Source organism: Esox lucius, chromosome 2 (genome assembly GCF_011004845.1).
Source record: "Esox lucius isolate fEsoLuc1 chromosome 2, fEsoLuc1.pri, whole genome shotgun sequence".
NCBI classification, from domain to species: Eukaryota; Metazoa; Chordata; class Actinopteri; order Esociformes; family Esocidae; genus Esox; species Esox lucius.
In genome coordinates, this window is record NC_047570.1 from 31,334,823 (window position 1) to 31,356,343 (window position 21,521).

Here is a 21,521-nt window from a genome sequence, read left to right on the forward strand (position 1 = left end):
ATCCCGACATATTAAACAATTATAGGCCAATATCAAACCTCCCGTTCCTTTTAAAAATCTTAGAAAAATGTGTTTCCCAACAACTGAATGCCTTCCTAAAGACAAATAACATTTATGAAATACTCCAGTCCGGTTTCAGATCCCATCATAGTACTGAGACTGCACTTGTGAAGGTAACAAATGACCTAATGGCCTCGGACAAAGGTTCCGCATCTGTCCTGTTGCATCTTGATCTTAGTGCTGCTTTTGACACTATTGATCACTCCCTTCTCTTAAAGAGACTGAAAACCCATATTGGGCAACGTGGACATGTTCTAGCCTGGTTTAAATCGTATTTATCTGAAAGATATCAGTTTGTTAGTGTGGATGGCATATCCTCTGTCAAATGTATGCTTTGGTGTTCCTCAAGGCTCAGTTCTGGGCCCATTATTGTTCTCACTATATATGCTCCCTCTGGGCGATGTAATCCGAAATCACAATGTAAATGTTCACTGTTACGCTGATGACTCACAGTTATATATTTCAATGAAGCATGGAGAAGCCCCTAAATTAGCTACTTTGGAAGCATGCGTTTCAGATATTAAGAAGTGGATGACAGAGAATTTCTTGTTCTTAAACTCAAGGAAAACAGAAATGCTCGTTTTAGGACCCAAGAAACAAATAGCGTTGTTAGCAGATCTGTGAACCTCGACGGCTGCATGGTCGTTTCCCAAAAAACTGTAAAAAACCTAGGCGTTATCCTTTACCCTGACCTCTCCTTTGAAGAACATATAAAATATGTCTCAAGAGTTGCTTATTTTCATCTTTGAAACATTGCAAAAATTTTAAACTTTCTATCAAAAACTGATGCAGAAAAATTAATCCATGCTTTCGTTACTTCTAGACTAGATTACTGCAATGATCTTCTCTCTGGTTATCCAGACAAACTAATAAATAAACTTCAATTAGTGCTGCACATGACTGCTAGAATCCTAACTAGAACAAAAAGGTTTGAACACATTACTCCTGTACTAGCGTCCTTACACTGGCTGCCTGTTAGGGTTAGAGCTGATTTTAAGGTTTTACTCTTAACCTATAAATCAATACATGGACTTGCTCCTACTTACCTTGCTGAAATGATCCAGCCATACATACCTACACATAACCTACAATCGCAAGATGCAGTCCTTTTAATTGTACCTAGAATTTCTAAACAAACAGTTGGCGGCAGGGCTTTTTCTCATAGAGCTCTACTACTGTGGAATGATCTGCCAATTAAGGTTATAAATGCAAACTCAGTGCAAACTTTCAAGTGTCTACTAAAAACTCATCTCTACAGCACGGTTTATAATTAGGTGTAGCCTGGCATGGGGGCGTGAAGGTGACCAGTAGGCTTGATACTGTCCACCCTTGCTGTCTTGCCGGGTGGGTTCTCGTCGCCACTTGGATGCCCTCCCTCCAATGACTTTCGGGGGAAGAGTCACTGGCTTGTTGTTGTCTCTCTGTTGCGCACTTGTGCAATTGGGCTGTACGCTGCTGACAATACTCGGCCGTCTTTCAGGGGGGTTGTGGTTGGTGGGTGTTTCTTTGGTTGAAGCCTGGCAATGTGGGTGGATTGATTTCCTGCCTGTTGGGCCCTGTCCGGGGCCTCCCCCGGGTAGGGCCACAGTATCGCTGGACCCCCCCGTCTCAGTTCCAAGGTGTTACGCTGCTATATTATTGTGCTGGGGGATATGAGGAATGCACTTTCTAACTTTTAAATCTTAGGAGGAGATGAGGTCCTGGTCCACACCTGCGGAGTACCTGGTTTGGGGGGCCCGTTGCTGTCCTTGTCCTTGTCCACCTGGTCATACTTTTGACCTAGTCTTGAATCAAATAGACTCTGGATTTAGCCCAGAGAAATGTATTTATTATTCTAATTGGACTCTTAATATCTCACCCGGCACAGCCAGAAGAGGACTGGTCACCCCTCTGAGCCTGGGTCCTCTCTAGGTTTCTTCCTAAAATTCGGCCTTCGTAGGGAGTTTTTCCTAGCCACTGAAATCCAACACTACTGTTGTTTGCTCCTTGGGGTTTAAGGCCGGGTGTCTCTGTAAAGCACTTTGTGACAACTGCTGTTGTAAAAAGGGCGTTATAAATACATTTGATTGATCCCAGAGGCACTGTCCACGACCGCCATGCGATGTTGCACAGGCGTGTCAGCCAAGACAGCCCCACAACATCCAGAGACTTGAGGTACTCAGGGCGGATCTCATCCACCCCCGGTGCCTTGCCACCAAGGAGATTCTTGACCACCTCTGTGACTTCAGCCCGGGTGATGGACGAGTCCTCCTCTGAGCCCTCATCCTCTGCTTCCTCAATGGAAGACGTGACGACGGGATTGAGGAGATCCTCGAAGTACTCCTTCCACCGCTCGATGACATCCCCAGTTGAGGTCAACAGCTGCCCACCTCTACTGTAAACAGCGTTGGTAGGGCACTGTTTCCCTCTCCTGAGGCACCGGATGGTTTGCCATAATCTCTTTGAGGCCAGCCGATAGTCCTTCTCCATGGCTTCACCGAACTCCTCCCAGGCCCGAGTTTTTGCCTCCACAACCACCCAGGCTGCAGTCCGCTTGGCCTGTCGGTACCCATCAGCAGCCTCAGGAGTACCACAAGCCAACCAGGCCTAATAGGACTCCTCCTTCAGCTTGACAGCATCCCTTACTTCCGGTGTCCACCACCGGGTTCGGGGATTGCCGCCTCAACAGGCACCGGAGACCTTACGGCCACAGCTCCGAGCGGCCGATTCGACAATGGCGGTGGAGAATATGGTCCACTCGGACTCAATATCTCCAGCCTCCCTCGGGATCCAGTCAAAGCTCTGCCGGAGGTGGGAGTTAAAAATCTCTCTGACAGGAGACTCGGCCAGACATTCCCAGCAGACCCTTACAGTACGCTTGGGCCTGCCGAGCGTGGGATGGCAGACCGGGGTGGTGGTCCCACTTCCCTTCCTGGGAACGTGTTCCGGTCCCGTCCCACCGGGAGGAGACCCCGGGGAAGACCTAGGACCAGCTGGAGGGACTATGTCTCCCGGCTGGCCTGGGAACGCCTCTGTGTCCCCCCGGAAGAGCTGGAGGAAGTGTCTGGGGAGAGGGAAGTCTGGGCATCCCTGCTTAGACTGCTGCCCCCGCGACCCGGCCCCGGATAAGCAGAAGATGATGAATGGATGGATGGATGGATGATTGATCCACTGATACTGACAATTAACTTACGCTTAATGTGAAAATTTCTGCTCTGGCTGCGGTATAATTTGATTTTCTCTGGCATCCCAGAAGACCCGAACGCAGAACAAGATAATTTTTTTAATTAAAGGATGCTCCTTTTACACTTCCCTGTAAACTTCCAATCAAATGGATGATGGGGATGTAGATGTCCTTGGTATACATTTTCCCAAAAGTATTGAAAATCTTGTTTCTAGTTACTTTGACAGGAAAATTACCAAGGTCGATCGCATATTAAAATCTTGGGCAGGAATACACTTATCTATGGCAAGGTTACTCTAGTAAACTCACTTGTATTATCCCAGTTCACACATTTATTCATGACACTCCCTATGCCAGGAGAGTATATTTTTAAGTCCTGTGAAAAAATGATATTAGATTTGATCTGGAATGCTAAGCTAGATAAAATAAAACAAAAATATTTATATAATGAATATGAAATGTGTGGGGTGAAACTAATAAATGTCAGAGCTTTAAATCAATCACTTAAAGTTTCAATTGTACCAAAATTAATCTGAATTCAAACTGGTTCTCAAGTAGACTAATAACACAGGCTCATGTTTAAAGATGGACTCTTTGCCATACTGCAGATTAAAATGTGCCATTTTAAACTGATAGACATTGGTACATTATTTGAACCATCAACCTTTATGAAGGAATCTATGTAAAGCCAGTTACATTTCCAATTCCATCCCTCTGAACAGCTTGAACAAATCTTTCACCAAATTATATGGCTAAACTCAAATATATTAATTGAAAACAAACCAATTTCCATTGAAAAAATGTACAAGAATGGTATCTTGTGTCTTAAAGACATCACAAACAAAGATGGAAACTTATCACTCATGAGCAACTCAAACAAGCATATGATGAAACATGCTCACTTCAGAGGTATAACCAACTCATTACAGCCATACCAGACAAATAGAGAAATACAATTTAAATTGAAAGCAATGAATCTCCTGGTCGACCATCTATGTAAGATCATGCATGGTGAAACCGGACTAACATAAACCGTAAAATTTAACTCTTCCATCTTGCTACAAAAAGTCTAACTGCGGCACCCTACAGTATTAAAAACATTTGGGAAAATCTTTTTGATATTGAAGAGGGCTGGTTACCGGGTAAGATCCCAACTGTGATATCGGGACAACCTAAGACAAGCACAGTCGTACATCTGGTCACAATCCAAAATATATACATACATATGTATGTAACCCAGAAACAGGATCTTGTCACGGATGAGGTTGTGGTAGTAGAGAGACACAGGTGCAGAGTCGAGGTTGTCCCAGTAATCCATGTTTTAATGAAGGAAAAGAACCAAATACAACAAACAAAAGGCAGCAACCAGTGCCGTGGGCTTAACTGAAAACAGGAAAACCAAAATGAACCACACCCACATGGCCAACACACTGAACTTAAATAGGGTCCCCAATTGGAGGCAATAACCAACACCTGCCTCCAATTGGGGAAACCAAAAAGGATTAGAGGTGGCTAGATGCCACCTCCTGTCCTGTCCTGGCTATGCCCCGAGCCCAGCGCAGAGATGGCAAGGAGCACAGCCAGGACGTGACAGATCTGTGCTGAATTAATAGCACAATGACTAGACCAAGAACATGTAGTGCTTTCCAGGTCCGGGGAGGTTGTCAAGTGTCACTCAGACAAATGCACTGGATTCCCAACTGTACACATTGTTACAGTCTCACTCAAGCCGACTGTTTTTTTGGTTTTCCTGGAGCATGGTCCCTCATATCTCCCGGATATAAAAGCAAGGGACAACGCATCGCTTACAACAGTATTGTTTTTCTGTCTGTATTATGTGTCTTTTTTGTGTGAGTTTGTGTGATTGAGTGTGAAATTATGCATTAGAAAAAGGAAAAAAAAGGAAAAAAGTGGGGGTAACTGATTGTGAGTCTGGAAGTATGTGCCCTGATGTGCCGGTGGCGTATACCAGGTGGCAGCAGTATGAACAAACAATAGCGTGGGTGGCTGTATTCTTTGATTAAGTTCTGTGGTTTCCTCAGGCATCGTGTATGGTAGATGCCTTGCATGGAGGGGAGATGTCAGCAGAGCCGCTGCCGTACCAGGCAGTAATGCAGCCTCAGAGGATGCTTTCAATGGTGCACCTGTAGAAGTTGATGGGAGTTTACAGACATGCCAAACTTATTGAGTCTCCTGAGGAACTATAGTTGTTTTTGGGCAGTTTTCACAACCAAATTCGCTTGCCTGGACCAAGTGAGTTCATCTTTGATGAACACACTGAGAAACCTGAATTCAGAGACTCTCTCCACTTCAGCTCCATCGATATGTACTGGGACATGACCCCCCCTCTGCCGTTTCCTGAAATCCACGATCATCTCCTTAGTCTTGCAGGCATTGAGAGTCTTCTCCCCCCCACATAAGGCCTGAGTGGGTGCAGTTGTGCCTCGTTAAGAGTAAGCCTCTGTTGTGCATTCAGGGTTGTTTGGTTGTTACATGGGTCTTGGCCCAAGGCTGAGGTAGGAGTGTAGACAATTATGTGATTAAATAAAAATGTGTATTTGGCTATTAGGCCCCTCCCATAATAATCAAATGAGATGACAGAAAGCCTCAATTCCCAAAGAGCAAGCAAAAACGAATTATTGATGAACAGTTGCTAGCAGGAACTCCCTAATAACTTGGCCTCAAATATAAGAATGCTTTTATACTTTTACACTGTGGACCTGTAATGGCCACCAATCTACAGTGAAGTTCATGAGTATTTGGGCAGTGAAACAAGTTTTATTGTTTTCTCTGTGTACTTCAGCTCTTTGGATTTTAAAGGATACAATGATGAAGTGTAGATTATCTGCTTTAAACGTATTTTCATCCATATTGGATGAACCATTTAGAAAATAGACCGCAACAGAACATTGATGCTTAAATTACTGCTAAACACAAAGAAATATCCAGAATTGAAGATGGTGGCAGAGCATCAACAGGGAAGATACCCAGTTTCTGAGAATTCAGTTTTGAATGCTTGTGCTTTTTCGTAATAGTGTATGCATAACGTCATCAAAATGACATCACCTTTAAAAGTCTCAGTTTTGATTGGAAGACACTAACTTGATTTGTTGTTATTAAATTATTATGTTTTATGATTGTATTTCTATTTTCCCCAGGGAGAGAGTTCAGAACATGAGAATTATGCATCAATGACTTTGACATCTGAAACAGGCGAGCGGCTAAGTGAACCAGTTAAAATACCTGGTGTTCCGGATGTCTTTGAAAGACAGTATGTAATGCAGAAAATTAAAGGTAAATTCCATCTGCAACATAACACATGTGGTAAGTTAATTGTAGCAATATGCATTGCATGCCATGCAATCCCTAATAGCAACATTGAAAAATTATTTAAGATAGTGACATGTTTTTTTGGCTCTGTATTCCACCATTTTGGATTTAAAATGATCCGATGACTAAGAGATTAAAGTATTGAATAAATTACAGCATGTTTTATAAATGGTCCCACTATTTAATTGTTCAAAACATATTTGGACAGATTAACATTATGTACAATTATGTAGTCTTGGCTCTGTAAAAATTTTTTTACAACTTTATAGAGTTAGGTCTGGAAATATTCACACACTGACACAATTTTAATACTTTTGGCTCTGTATGCCACCACAATGGATTTGAAATGAAACAACCGAGATGCAGTTGAAGTGCAAACTTTCAGCTTTAATTCTAGGGGTTAAACAAAAAGGAATTGCAACCATTTGAATACACAGTCCCCTTATATCAGGGGCTCAAACGTAATTGGACAAAATAATATAATCATAAATACAATTTAAATGTTTAATACTTTGTCAAGAATCCTTTGCAGGGAATGACAGGAACACATGGACTTTCAATTCACGGGCAACAGCTCTGGTGGACATTCCTGCAGTCAACATGCCAATTGCGTGGCCCCTCATCTGTGGCATTGTGCTGTGTGATGGAACTGCACATTTTAGAGTGGCCTTTTATTGTGGCCAGCCTAAGGCACACCTGTGCAATAATCATGCTGTCTAATCAGCATATTGATATGCCACACCTGTGAGGTTGATGGATTATCTCGGCAAAGGAGAAATATTCACTAACACAGATTTAGACTGATTTGTGAACAATATTTGAGAGAAATAGGCCTTTTGTGTGCATAAAGTCAGATGTGTGTAAACCTGGTGTGTAAAACTGCAGTGTGTGTAAACCTGGTCAAGAACTACAGGAAATGTATAATCTCTGTAATTGCAAATTGCATGTATATTCATACATAATTGTGATGAACTAATGAAAATCCCATATTCAGTATGTCTGAAAATTAGAATATTACTTAAGACCAATACAAAAAAAAGATTTTTTGAAATGTTGGCCAAGTATAAACATGAAAAGTATGAGCATGTACAGCACTCAATACTTAGTTGGGGCTCCTTTTGCCTGAATTACTGCAGCAATGCGGCGTGGCATGGAGTCGATCAGTCTGTGGCACTGCTCAGGTGTTATGAGAGCCCAGGTTGCTCTGATAGTCGCCTTCAGCTCTTCTGCATTGTTGGGTCTGGCGTATCGCATCTTCCTCTTCACATTACCCCATAGATTTTCTATAGTGTTAAGGTCAGGCGAGTTTGCTGGCCAATTAAGAACAGGGATACCATGGTCCTTAAACCATGTACTGGTAGCTTTGGCACTGTGTGCAGGTGCCAAGTCCTGTTGGAAAATGAAATCTGCATCTCCATGAAGCTGGTCAGCAGCAGGAAGCATGAAGTGCTCTAAAACTTCCTGGTAGATGGCTGCGTTGACCTTGGACTTCAGAAAACACAGTGGACCAACATCAGCAGATGACATGGCACCCCAAACCATCACTGACTGTGGAAACTTTACACTGGACTTCAAGCAACGTGGATTCTGTGCCTCTCCTCTCTTCCTCCAGACTCTGGGACCATGATTTCCAAAGGAAATGCATAATTTACTTTCATCAGAGAACATACTCCAGCTGCAGTCCACTCTTTGTGAATCTCCCCCACATTTTTGAATGGGTTTTGTTTCACAATCCTCTCCAGGGTGCTGTTATCCCTATTGCTTGTACACTTTTTTCTACCACATCTTTCCCTTCCCTTCACCTCGCTATTAATGTGCTTGGACACAGAGCTCTGTGAACAGCCAGCCTCTTTAGCTATGACCTTTTGTGTCTTGCCCTCCTTGTACAAGGTGTCAGTGGTCGTCTTTTGGACAGCTGTCAACTCAGCAGTCTTCCCCATGATTGTGTAGCCTACAGAACTAGACTGAGAGACCATTTAAAGGCCTTTGCAGGTGTTTTGGGTTAATTAGCTGATTAGAGTGTGGCACCAGGTGTCTTCAATATTGAAACTTTTCACAATATTCAAATTTCCTGAGATACTGAATTTGAGGTTTTCATTAGGTGTCAGTTGAAATATATCAGTCTGTGTGGAACGAATGTATACATTATACAAGTTTCACTTTTTGAATGGAATTACTGATATAAATCAACTTTTTGATGATATTCTAATTTTATGACCAGCACCTGTATGTATATATATATATACACACATACAGGTGCTGGTATTTATATATATATATATATATATATATATATATATATATATATATATATATGTGTGTGTGTGTGTGTGTGTGTGTGTGTGTGTGTGTGTGTGTGTGTGTGTGTGTATGTATGTATGTATGTATGTGTAATATGATTAGAATAATATTTAATTTTATTGTTATTGTACATTTGGAAAGTTGGCACTTACACATTTAATTCAGCATGATATTTTCTAATTGCATAATACCGTACACTGTTTTCTAATTGCTTAGATGATGAAAGAATCCCAAACTGTTCTGAGAACCTGAGTGTTATGTCAATGAAGAGAGCCACTGATGTTGAAAAGATGTTGCTTAGTCTGCCTCCATTCTTCACAACATTCCCTCTTTGGATTTCTCAGGATCTTGTGACTTGTCAGAAGTAATGTATTTTAATCCTTTGCATTTGTCAACCAGTATTTCAATTCATATTGGTGTAATTTTGATAACATATTTTGATAACATTAAAAGCTTTCAGATAAATGTAACGAAGACTTTTGGCAACTTGAATGAAGAATTGAAAAAATACCCTCACCTGATGGTGACTCCACCATTGCTGTTAAAGGATTTAGGAGTGGAAGGACCTCGTCTCGTTTTCTTGCAAGAAGGTAGGCTACTACCGGGCCTTGTAAATATTTTATATTTAATTATGTACTTCAGTGGTATTCAACTCTGGATCTCAAGGCCAGTTCCACTTCCATTTTTCTTTTTCCAACCCTCTAATCAGGGACTTTTTTACACCTGGGACACCATGTTGGTGCAATTAATGAGGTAGAACAGAAAACCAGCAGGCTCTAGAAACTAGTAGAGTAACATTTAAATACTGTATCATTCAGAAGCATTTCAACCGCCTTTAACCATCTTCCGAGTGTCCAGGATAATTGTTGTTTTTGTAGTTTTTTTAATATAAATATCTATTCTTCACAGATAACCTTGGTGTTTACATCAGTAAAAACAAAATGACTCCTCAGCTGGTCATTGTTCATGATTGCTTAACTGGAAAATCCATCACTGTGAATGTGGATGAGTTGGCAAATAAGTGAGTACCCTTACAGAGAACTGTTGAGAATGTTGAATTAAAGGGGAATAACGATGAATATCTAAAACATTTCCAAGATCCTACATTTTCTAACATCTCCAAAACGGCTCATTGCTTGTGCTGTGGCAAAGATGTTAGTAAAGGTCAACCTTAATTTATCACATCAAATGTTTATGGTGTCTGCCACAACTGATTGGGGTTCCCCAATTTAGTTGTTTTCCCTTTGGCAGAGCATTTGTTTTTCAGATAGATAATTTTTATTCAACAAAGTTCCATCAGATCTTTTTTGTGAGGGGAGAGCAATATAACCAGATGACACTGCACTCTCCCTAACTGGACCCTGCTCTCTCTGAGTGCTAGAGTTGCATACGTAGAGAGACTGTCCGACAATTACTTTAAGCGATTTATGAACAAATTCGGATATTTGTCATTATTCTCCTTTAACATATACGTTTTTCTGAGCAAGCACACAATCCTATTGTAGTTGGTGGACTCTGTTATATCTGAAATCAACTTCAATGCTGGCTTGTCGGTACCCACTGAAAATGTTGGTTCTTTGGATGTTTTGGGAATATTTGTTTTTGGTTTCATGTTGATGTTGGAAATATACCATACATTGTCTGACCTTTACAATATAATTTTTTCCTACTGCTAGATCCTAGACCTATTTTAATAAGTTTCCATACATTTCCCATGTCCCATCATTGCTGAATGTTTTTACTTTAGGTTGAGAGATGTCAGAAGTGACCAGACATTCATGACCACCAGGACTCCTCAAGAGGCTATTTTGGTAATAATCTAACCAAGAATGATAGCATTTTAAAATATTTTGATTAGTATAACTGCAAACCAACAATTATAATCTATAACTTTTTACAGGTGCTAATGGATTCAAGCTCCTCCATGAGTGAGGAATGTTATGATTCAGAAATCCAAATGAAACGTATTGATGCAATCAAACAGCTCTTTGACAACTTTGCACAGAGAAGCATGGCATATGGCTTTCATCATGTCATTAGCTTGGTGAAGTTTGATTCTTCTGTTAAAACTCTCCACACATTTACAGAGACGCTGGAGACCTTTAAGGTAAATATATTTGCGATAATTTATTATTTAATTGAAACAGCTCTCAATAAGTAATCATACTTTAAATAAACATTGTTGGCTCTTATAGGAATACATACACAAACTTAAGGCACAGGGACGCACTCTCCTGTATGACGCCTTGGATCACGGCATATCTGAACTGGAAAAGGTTCAGGTCCTATTTCCAGACTGCAGACTTCGCATCATATGTCTCACAGATGGGAATGATGTGGGGTAAAAGTGATTTCTGAAGTATTCCATAAAGTTGCATTATGTAGTTAAGTTAGGGAAACTATTTGAAGTGAGTATTTAAAAGGCTACCTCATTGGACCACTTTACATCCTTTTTGGAGGTTGACTCTTTTAAGCGAAGAATGATATGTTCTTTAGCTTAAAAGACAACTGATAATGGCTATTTTTCTTATCCAACATTTCAGTAATAAATGCCCAATACAGTGCTTCTTCTTCTATAATGATGTTGACTGTGTGACACAACATATGTCTCTGTAGTTTTATAGATGTCACTTTATTTTCACCAACACAATTTCTTTTGTTATAGGTCAGCATCAAAGCCAGAGGCCGTTACAACCAGATTGATCAACTCTAACATCACTGTTGATGCCATCATTGTTGGAAAGGTAGAGAACAATATACTGTGTGGAATCAGCAAAGCAACAGGTATTTGCTTTTACAGTGATTATGTAATGCATATCCATTATTTTATGATTAACTACTCACTTGAAGTGTATCCCTCACTCTGGGATAGATTGTTCGATCGGGAAATTGTTGCTTTATTACTTTGAAGGTTTGAATCGTGTTCAGTTTGGTAAAGTAAAATGTGTTTCTTTAGGACCTTTTATTTAAATATATTATTTGAAGGAGATTTATTTGGTAAAGACAGCATATGGGTATTTGATTATCCATAGATCTTCTTGTTGACAATGAATATTCAATTCTGAGAACTTCCTGCCAAACTTTTCTCAGTCTTGTAAAATGATTTGGGAACATGTTTTTGGGTTTTTTCAAAAAGGTAGTCAAAAACTTTAAAAACAGTAAAAAATTTGGAATACTGACATTATTTAAAAAAAATCTCCAAACCCATCCAAAGCAAAGCTCTGTATTGGAAGTTCCCAATGTTGTAAATTACTTTGAAGTAACCCAAAGTTACTTAATGTAAAAGTTAAAGTAACTTATAACATCTCTGCATGTCCACAATTTTATGTAAATTTTTTTTTTATATCAGATCTGAAGGATCTCAAGGACCTGGAAAGACTGTTGATTAAACCTTTAGCTTACCAAAGCTGAACATCAGGGCTGTTTGCTAGTAACAGAAATGACATAATAGGGTTTTATGTATTGGACCAATTAATTACAGTAATGCAGATAATGTGCCAAAATGTGATGTAAAATTAAGAATGGTGAAGAATTCTATCCATTTCTTGTTGTAGGAGGTTGTTGTTTCAAACCAGAGACCAGTAAAGATGGTCTAAAGCTCTTTGAAATGGAAACAGTTCTGTCTTTAGAACTGAGGAAGCCAAAGAAGAAAGCCAACCCATCAACCATTACTAGTAAGGTAGGATCTGTAAAATGGGTAAAATATACTTAGTTTACATAAAAAATGTACACTTATAGTAATGGTTGCAATAAATAATGCTCTTTTATTCATTTTATAGAGTGTTTTGCTTGCGCTCTTTGCCATCTGTGGCTATGATGAGGAACCTGAAGTAACTCAACCCTGTGAACTACAAAATAAAGTGACTGTGACTGCGAAGTAAGAGGTCTTTTATGTGGATAAAAAAAAAAAGGTTTTTAAAATTCTATACCAGAGAATATATGAATTTATTAATGAATTTGAAATCACATTCACAACCTAATGCCAACCACTGTGTAGTAACTGTACTGTAGATCAGCATCATGTGACATTGAGGTGATTGTGCAAGAAAAAAAACCTTGAACAAAAAAACTAATCATGCTTCAGCTTAGGCATGGTACAGTATCTTCCATTGATTATTATATATTTTTAATTAGTGCATTAAAAAAGAAGATCCTGGAATCGAAGAGCGGACGCTTTTTGGAGAAGGACAAGCGCATTCTGGAAGAGCTGAAGAGCCTGCACTGTGATCCACATCCATTCTGCACAGTTTTGCCGTCAGAGTCCGATTTCAGTAAGACTAAATTCACTTTTTCTCAATTGGGGTGTAATATTACTTTGTTTTATAGGCTATTTTATAATTTTTTCTTGGTAGAAGCATCATTAATTGATAATTCTCAAAGTCATGTCATCCAGGTAATTTATATAATATTGTCTCAAACATTTAACCCCTCGGATTTCATACTTTTTCAGCATTTTGGAAGATTCTCCTGCAGGGACCCCCTGATACACCTTACGAGGATGGAGTGTTTGAACTGTACTGTCAGTTTGGCGCCGAGTACCCAGTCAAACCTCCACTAATGCGCTTTGTCACACCTGTATCCTTCCAAAACAAATTACTACATTTTACATTTAGCATTTTAGCTATTTAGCAAATGCTGATGCACTCGGGTGTGGACCCAAATGCACGACACAGGAGGCAGGAACTACCGTTAAGCTGTTTAATAGAACTGGGTCGGCAAGCAAGAACGGAGCAGTCAAAACGGGCAGGGGTTCAGTACACAGGTGATCTCTGCAAATGTACAGACGGACGATGAGCAGAAGAGTAGAGCAGGTAGACAAGCAGGGGTCTGGTTATCACTGGTTATCTCGGTGAAGGTACAGACAAGACGAACTGGCAACTGGAACAAACAGAGAAGACAGGTTAAATAGGCAGAGTTAACGAAGAGGTGGGAGACACCTGGTGGGGGTGAGACAAGACAACACAGGTGAACAGAGGGTGTGAAAGTGAGTGGTTCCAGTTAACTACAATATTTTTTACAGTGTAAGGCCCATAGAGATCCTGTTAGATTTGTAGAGAGGCCATGCTTCCATGTATCATTTTAGCTGACCCCAACTCTTTGGTCTTCTAACCTGCCACGGTAATGATCCTACCATGCCATGTTAATTCTCTTATCCTGCCACATCAGTTCTCCGAACTCTTTCTAATGAATGATCCTATGTTACCTGTACTTGCTTAACTAGATTAGCTAATGTGAAGATACCCACCTTCAGACCACATTTTAACCTGTACTTGATTTCCTGAGAGATGTGGCACCCAAGAAATTAGATCTCACTTGGTGATAATCACAGGGGTAATGGAATTTAGGTTCACTTCCTGAATTCACTGAATTTAACACATTTTAAGTTACCATAACCCCAAGAGTTTTATACCCTGTGGGAGTTCATAATAATCTTACATGTTAAGGGACCTTCTGTCATTCTTCTCTTTCAAATTCATAAACTGAACAAATCCTTAACCTGGTCCGAGGTGTACCACTGCAACATTAACACCGTGGGCCGTATCTGCCACAACATATTTGACCGGAACTACTCCGCCCATGTAACCATGAGAGAGATGTTGGATGCCGTGTATGGACTGCTCATCGCCCCTGAACCTGCAGACCCACTGGACAGGTTGACTAACTAATGTTTTAATTCACTGTAGGCTCACATTTGAAAGGTGATAGGTAATCAAATAATGAATTACACAGAGTGATATGATGAAATGATATGTCTACATCAATTTTATCTAATAAAAACAATTCTTGAAAAAGTGTTTTGGCAGAGGAGTACCTGACCAGCAGAGGAAAGTATGAAACGGAGGCCAAGAAAAACACAGAGAAAGTTGCAGGCAAATCAATGGATGATTTGGAGAAGGTGAATGGATTTGTTTAGTTTTTTCTGTTCAGACTTTATGTAATTCATTAAACTACAATGAATTACGTTTTCAATGAAGGAAAACCAAGAAAGGATGGAAACGTGCGAGTTAGAAATGCACTGTATACATTTCAAAACCATGCCAGTTCTGGGATATTTCTTTGTGCTGGGGTACAATAATGTTGTCCTTATTATCAACCACATCATGCAAATAAATTGCAGTTAAATCTGAATGTATACGGGGTAGAAGAATGTGAACATGGCCAGTTTGCCATTTGATAATTTTATATTCAAAAATGTATCAGTTATCAATTCATAAATTATTTTGTTACTGCTTTTCTTTAAATTAAATTCTACATTTTTGTAACAGTATTTCCACCCCTGAAATGAAATGTACAAGTTCTATATTTGTTTGAACAGTAAGAAAAAACTGCAAGCAGCAGTGGAGTGTTCCATTATACTTTCCTTGTTTATTTACAGAACTTGGTGGGTCAAGAGTTGACTGGGACATACATTCCTCCACATCTGATATGTCCATTATCTAAGAAGATGTTTGTTGATCCAGTAAAAACAAAATATGGAACCATCTATGAGCGAAAAGCAATTGAAAAGCATATAAAAACGTAAGTTTGTTAGAGCTGGACAATGAATCTACATTTTTAATGATATATGTTTTAATGTCATTGCAGTTTCCTTATCTGGCCAGGTGTTTTTGACGTGACCATATTCAAAGGGGTTTACTTTCTTTTCCAATTTCTTATACCAGACTATTGGAATTGGGAAATTTGTAACTATTTAATTGGGTTTCATTTATTGGGTAAATCAAACAAAACTTGGTGAGACTATTATTACAGAGTCAGGTTGACACCAAGTCATGGAAGTTGGTAATGTAGGGTTGTGCCAGCAGTGGTTTCCACAACGTTATTACAACACTGTAGTCTCCTACATGGTAGTTCATACATTACTGAAATAAATATTTACATAATCCAACAATAATGCCCTTCTGTGGGTACCAAACCCAGAAATCAGGCATTGTGACAATTCTCTACCAACTGAGCTACACAGAACCTTGATGAGCCATTTTTTTACCCTTTTACAGGCAACGAAATGCAAAGGATCCAAATACAGACAAACTCCTTAGAAGAACTGACCTCAAGGCAGACCAAGATATGAAAAAAATGGTGATGAACTTTCGTAAACAGGAAATCTTGGAGACAAGTGTTTAAAGTACAACACGGTAGCCAACGGCCTAGTATGACCCCTCGTATATCTGTTGAAAATTGATTATGATGAAGAAGGAACAGAAATAGAGTTAAGTGTATGGAAATGGAATGTAATTGATTTCTTCACTGACATGTGCCTATATTTTATCTTACTGGGTTTATTTTCTTGGGGGTTGTACCTAGAGTACGAATTGTGCGTGTAACGGACATTAATAACTGGTAGACTCTGTAATCAATCAGTTCTTCAATGTGAAAATTTGCTAATTCTCATAAGAATGTTCTGGTAATCTTATATCTAGAAGATTCCCAAAATCTTGATGTAGTGATGTAGATAAAACGTTTTACCTGAATAAAAACTTTAGGATGTGTGAGATCGGTGAAGGGCCCACATTATTAATGGTGTTTAAATGCAGAGTTAATTGCGTACCCACTCCACCCCAAATCAAACAACACAAACTTAAATTAATCTTATAACCTTTAACTATGAACTGTAAGTAACAAATAACTAAATGTAGTCAGCATTTCATCTTTCTAATTATTGTCTCATACAATAAATTTGCTCTGTCAATTTTTTTTGGATAAAACCCTGAAATATATACACCAATTCTATCAACAACACTGCAGTACCTGAAACCTACCTGTAAGGAGGATGGCGGTAGTGGAGGAACCAGGCACAGGCGAAATGAACTCGATGTAGGTTTTAATGAAAAAAACAAACACGAGCATACAAAAACAAACTTAAAGAAAGGGGCTGAATCCTTTAAACAGCACAAAACGGAAACCACTCACCAGTTACACGTACGTACAGTGACAACAATGATTGACAAATGTGGGGAGCAGAGGGGAAACATTTAAACACATACTAACGAGAGGATTGGGACCTGGTGTGAATAGTTGAGGACATGTGACATGAAGACAAGTCCGGGATGTGTTTGTGGAGTGATGGGAACTGGAGGTGTACGGGACGGTGGCACTGATCCTCACCGCATCTTGACAGTACCTTTGAATATTACTGCTTTAATGGACCTTAACACATTCAATAATTATTTGATGTCATAAAATATGTTAAGCTTAGATATTTGTTTGTTTTGTCTATTTTGTATTTGTCTGTTTTATACATTATTAATTGTAAACCTACCAATTGTTTAGGAGATAAGGTCAAATGCATTTTGCTACACCTGCTATATTGTTTTCTAAACTCATGCAAACAATAAACTTTGATTTGTGGTTTTTGATTTGGTTTCTTTGGGAATGTAAGTTTGGACTGATTATACAGTTATTAATAACTTTCACACTTTTCACCTCCCATTACATTTTACATTATAGTCATTTTGCAGATGCTCTTACTCAGTCATAACCCAGTATGAGTAAGCCTCTTCAGAAGCCACTACCGTAGCTATCAGCAAGTCTGTGCTGGCAAGAAGAAATAAAAGAAAACTTTTGAGTTAATTTAGCTGAAGTTGCATGTCAACTTTTCCACTGCTCTACTCCCACCTTTTCTTGTTGAAGTACTCATTATCATGCAATGGATCATACAGCATTTCCTAGCATACTGTACTGTTCCATTATAACATAATAAGCACGGCAGCATTTTACCCAATGCAAATGCTAGGCACAATTTAGCATTTAACAGTAAGCACAACTAAATAAGACACAATACTCAATGGAGTAAATTGTCACACAAAATGGAAACATTTCATCATAGCAGGGACAAACTACTCCCTTGAATTTAAACCTCTTCTGCACGTACACAAAGCCTCTTTGCACAGGTGTTCAATCTATAGAGTCTGAATTCATGCATGAAATAGGTCACCTTTAACTTGTCATTTGCAAGAGTGGGTCAAGCATGGGAAAGGGAAGAGGAGTTCAGATGCTTGGTGGGAAGGTACTCAAATGGGAATACAAAGAAATATAGTTTTAAATTAAATTTGTGCCACAATGACTGAACAGTAAATCAATCGTGGCCTTACCATGAGTAAGGCTGGACAGCACCTCCAGCCCAATGTCAGCAGACCCTTCAGGAATGACAATAGGTAAGTTACGATATACCACACTGTGTTTCAGTATTATAGTGGCATAGTCCGTTTTGTAACATGAACTGTCTCTCACTGTTCAAATAAACCTACCTTTAAAATTATAGACTGATCATTTCTTTGTCAGTGGGCAAACGTACAAAATCAGCAGGGGATCAAATACTTTTTTCTCCTTACTGTACCTCCAATCTGTCTTCCTTTCTTTAAGATCCCTGTTTTTCCTCCCTTTATGCTCCTTCTCCATTCTTCCTTCCTTCTTCTGTCATCGGAGTAAAAAATGAGCCTGTGTGGTAAATCACCATACATCAACACAGGAAAGGAACGAGCCAACATGAAGGTAATTCCCTCCATGCGAGTGTCTTCCTCCCTCACTCTGTATGTCCTCCTTCCTTCCTTCCTTCTGTTACACAAATCAAAATGTTAATTTGAAGCGATATGTTTTTTATTAGTCTGTACCACTTTAAACACTGTCATTCCACTGTAGATACATTTTCAACTCCAATTGTGACCCATGAATTATTTGATGTTGAAATAAAAAAGTCTGTATTGGACCTCAAAGATTCAAGAAATACTTTCTCAAACAAAAAAAAAGAGTGGCCTAGCCAGTCTCCAGACCTTAATCCCATAGAAAATCTGTGGAAAGAGGTGAAGGTTCGAGTTGCCAAACTTCAGCCTCAAAACCTTAATGACTTGGAGAAGATCTGCAAAGAGGAGTGGGTCAAAATCCCTCCTGAGATGTGTGTAAACCTGGTGGCCAACTACAAGAAACATCTGACCTCTGTGATTGCCAACAAGGGTTTTGCCACCAAGTACTAAATCATGTTTTGCAGAGGGGTCAAATACTTATTTCACTCATTAAAAATGCAAATCAATTTATAACATTTTTGACATGCATTTTTCTTGATTTTGTTGTTGTTATTCTGTCTCTTACTGTTCAAATAAACCTACCATTAAAAGTATAGAAGGATAATTTCATTGTCAGTGGGCAAGCGTACAAAATCAACAGGGGATCAAATACCTTTTTCCCTTATAAGACAGTTGTCAATGTGGACAGACAGGAAGAAGCAATACCATATTCTCCATCTTGGACCTGGATGTTTCTTTCTATATTAATCTATTAACCTCTTCAATAACTAATTTAATGTTCTTTTAGTTGTGTTTTGTCCTCTCCTGCCCCAGGTTGGATCAGTGAATGATCCTGGCATGATGAAGTATCTTTCCTTTCCTGTTCGGTCATTGACTAGTCTTCAAGACATTTTCCATGTACTGTAAGATGCCAAATCTAAACATAAAACCAGTGTTGATCCGTGTATTCTAATCCTGTAATGCAAGTCCTTTCTGCCTCTCTACTTTAACAGGAGGGATATAGCATTTGGTCAAGTCAAAAAGACAGTATGGACTCGGGAAACAGACATCATATGACTGCTTCCATGGAAGTCCAGTAAAAAAGGCCTGGAAGAGTTATCACCTCAGACCCCAGACAGAATCAGGAAGCTGATGGATGGAAATATACTCAAATCAGCAATACATCTGAAGTGACTATAATAAACAACTGATTAAGTACATCAGGATGTACAGTTAAGGCAAACCTCTACTTTGATTATTTTACCTCATATGATGGAAATATCATACAGTTAGTGAAAAATAATGAGTTATTCTGCATTTGAATGAATGGTAGTATGTTGACTACCAGGCAGACCACCAAGTTCCTGATTGTCATAAATCTGAATCTCACTGTCACTACAACTTGTCTGCAGTGTCACACTTCTCCACTAGATGTCAGTATATTCAAATGAAAACACTAAATACAGCCAAGGATCCTGAAAGGTTCCCCAGGTAACAACAAACAGGTCAGCCTGCAGCTCCACAGCCCACTGGAGAACACAGATTCTTAGTTCAGGTATTACAGGCCAAAACTGTTTATAAATGCCCTTATTACATCAGCCACTCTGATCTATACAGTTACCCAGCCTTAAACCCCAGAGAGCAAGCATTACAAATTTTGAAGTGTCTTTAAATAAACCCAGCGATGTGGCAGGAACCTAGCTGTGCTATTAGCCCGTTCATCACCTGAACACCCCCTACAATCTGTTACATGCTTCGCATTATTACATAGGTTGTTAATAGCAGATATTACATTCCATTAGGTTAATTAATTACACTGAAATAACACAGGAGATTAAGTTATTACGCATGCGCCCTGCCTCTTATAATAACTTCTCCCATCAGGGAAATGTTGAAAACTCCACTCTAGTTCTGAAATTCAAATGATGACATGGATATATATATAGTGTGGTACACTGGCCTGAAACCAAACTCCCTTGCATTACATTTCTTACATATGTAAAAGTATTTGGTAATGTATGGCAAGGTGGAGGGTCTAGATAATATGTAGAAGCAGACACTCTGTTACGGTCTCCATTTTCTCTTACAACCTAAATATCTGGTCGTTGGGGACCCTGCAGAAAGTGGGCCATTACCCACTATAAAGTGAAGACCTTCCATGTGACTAACCTGCACAACCCAAAAAAGGAACGGTTCTGCACAAAACCCACTAGGCGGTAACAGCATGAATCAACAGCACCATTTGGTCGAGGACACCTTTGTGTATCCAGTTAAAACACACCGTCCAGCTCTGCAAAGCAAAACAGACCCCAGCTCGGCGGTTAGTGACATCAGCACGAACCGACCAGTAGCGTATCGCATGAATTGGTCCGTCGTGTAGGTTGATGTCTGCCTGGCTGGTCGTGATGCTCAGAAGACCGTTGGCGATGTGGAGCGTGTCTCTATGCAGGACGTCTAGCAGACGCTTCCACGGCCCCAGTCTGCCCCGCCAGATTCATAATTAATGGTGGGTAAACAGGTCAGGCTCTCTCCCTGTTACTCTGTGGCAACCCAGGGGACACATTATGCCCCAATGCCAGAGGTCACCTCTGGCTCCCAGACAGCTGCCAGTTAGCGGCACAGTGTACTAGATTATTCATTACAATGCCAATAAGAGTGGCGAGACGAAGTGCCTAGCTCAACGCTAATCTGGGGGTTTGTTGTGTCCACAGCGGTGATCGTAATCCAGAAAGGAATGATTTGCCTTTGGTTGATGATTCTGGTCTTCCGCTCATTGTCTGAAATGGAGAAATGGCTGATACTATTTTCAGTGTTTTTCTGCATTCAATAACAATGTTTATTCTGTGGCTGAATTTAAATTAGATAAGCACTGGAGTTCAAAATGAGTCAGGGAGGGATCATTAGCCAAACCAATTAGATCCACCCCTCGTGATCTAGAACAGGAAAACAAAACCAGATAACGTCCGGGATGCACAGCTAGAGTCTGCGAGTGAGATAATGTGTGCAAAAGCAGAACAATAACATCTGGAGAAGGTTGGCAAACAGATAAAATGTAACGACAAAGTTCTTGGTGCCTGTAGCATTAACAACTTCAGAAGACTCCTCTATAACACGGCGAAGTGCGACATTGCCTCCGGGCTTTCTGCGGCTCTCCGTCGCTCAGCCCTCCC

The 21,521-nt window shown here is 39.8% G+C and overlaps 1 protein-coding gene across 2 annotated transcripts in view; it reads left to right on the forward strand.

Moving 5' to 3' along the window:
• Positions 1-16,667, forward strand: part of LOC105013985 — a 20,084-nt gene extending 3,417 nt beyond the window's left edge. The window contains exons 2-18 of one of the 2 annotated variants that reach the window (XM_034287829.1): positions 6,382-6,517; positions 9,071-9,218; positions 9,308-9,444; positions 9,764-9,875; positions 10,602-10,665; positions 10,755-10,782; positions 10,942-10,961; positions 11,050-11,195; positions 11,520-11,638; positions 12,409-12,533; positions 12,634-12,731; positions 12,989-13,125; positions 13,305-13,429; positions 14,362-14,507; positions 14,648-14,750; positions 15,231-15,373; positions 15,850-16,667. In XM_034287829.1, coding sequence (XP_034143720.1) covers positions 6,415-6,517; positions 9,071-9,218; positions 9,308-9,444; positions 9,764-9,875; positions 10,602-10,665; positions 10,755-10,782; positions 10,942-10,961; positions 11,050-11,195; positions 11,520-11,638; positions 12,409-12,533; positions 12,634-12,731; positions 12,989-13,125; positions 13,305-13,429; positions 14,362-14,507; positions 14,648-14,750; positions 15,231-15,373; positions 15,850-15,976 — 1,881 coding nt within the window. In that variant the 5' untranslated portion in view covers positions 6,382-6,414 and the 3' untranslated portion in view covers positions 15,977-16,667. Of the gene's footprint in view, positions 1-6,381; positions 6,518-9,070; positions 9,219-9,307; positions 9,445-9,763; positions 9,876-10,601; positions 10,666-10,754; positions 10,962-11,049; positions 11,196-11,519; positions 11,639-12,408; positions 12,534-12,633; positions 12,732-12,988; positions 13,126-13,304; positions 13,430-14,361; positions 14,508-14,647; positions 14,751-15,230; positions 15,374-15,849 lie in introns of both variants that reach the window. The other variant, XM_034287824.1, reaches the window with a different exon arrangement.
• Positions 16,668-21,521: the final 4,854 nt, after the last annotated feature.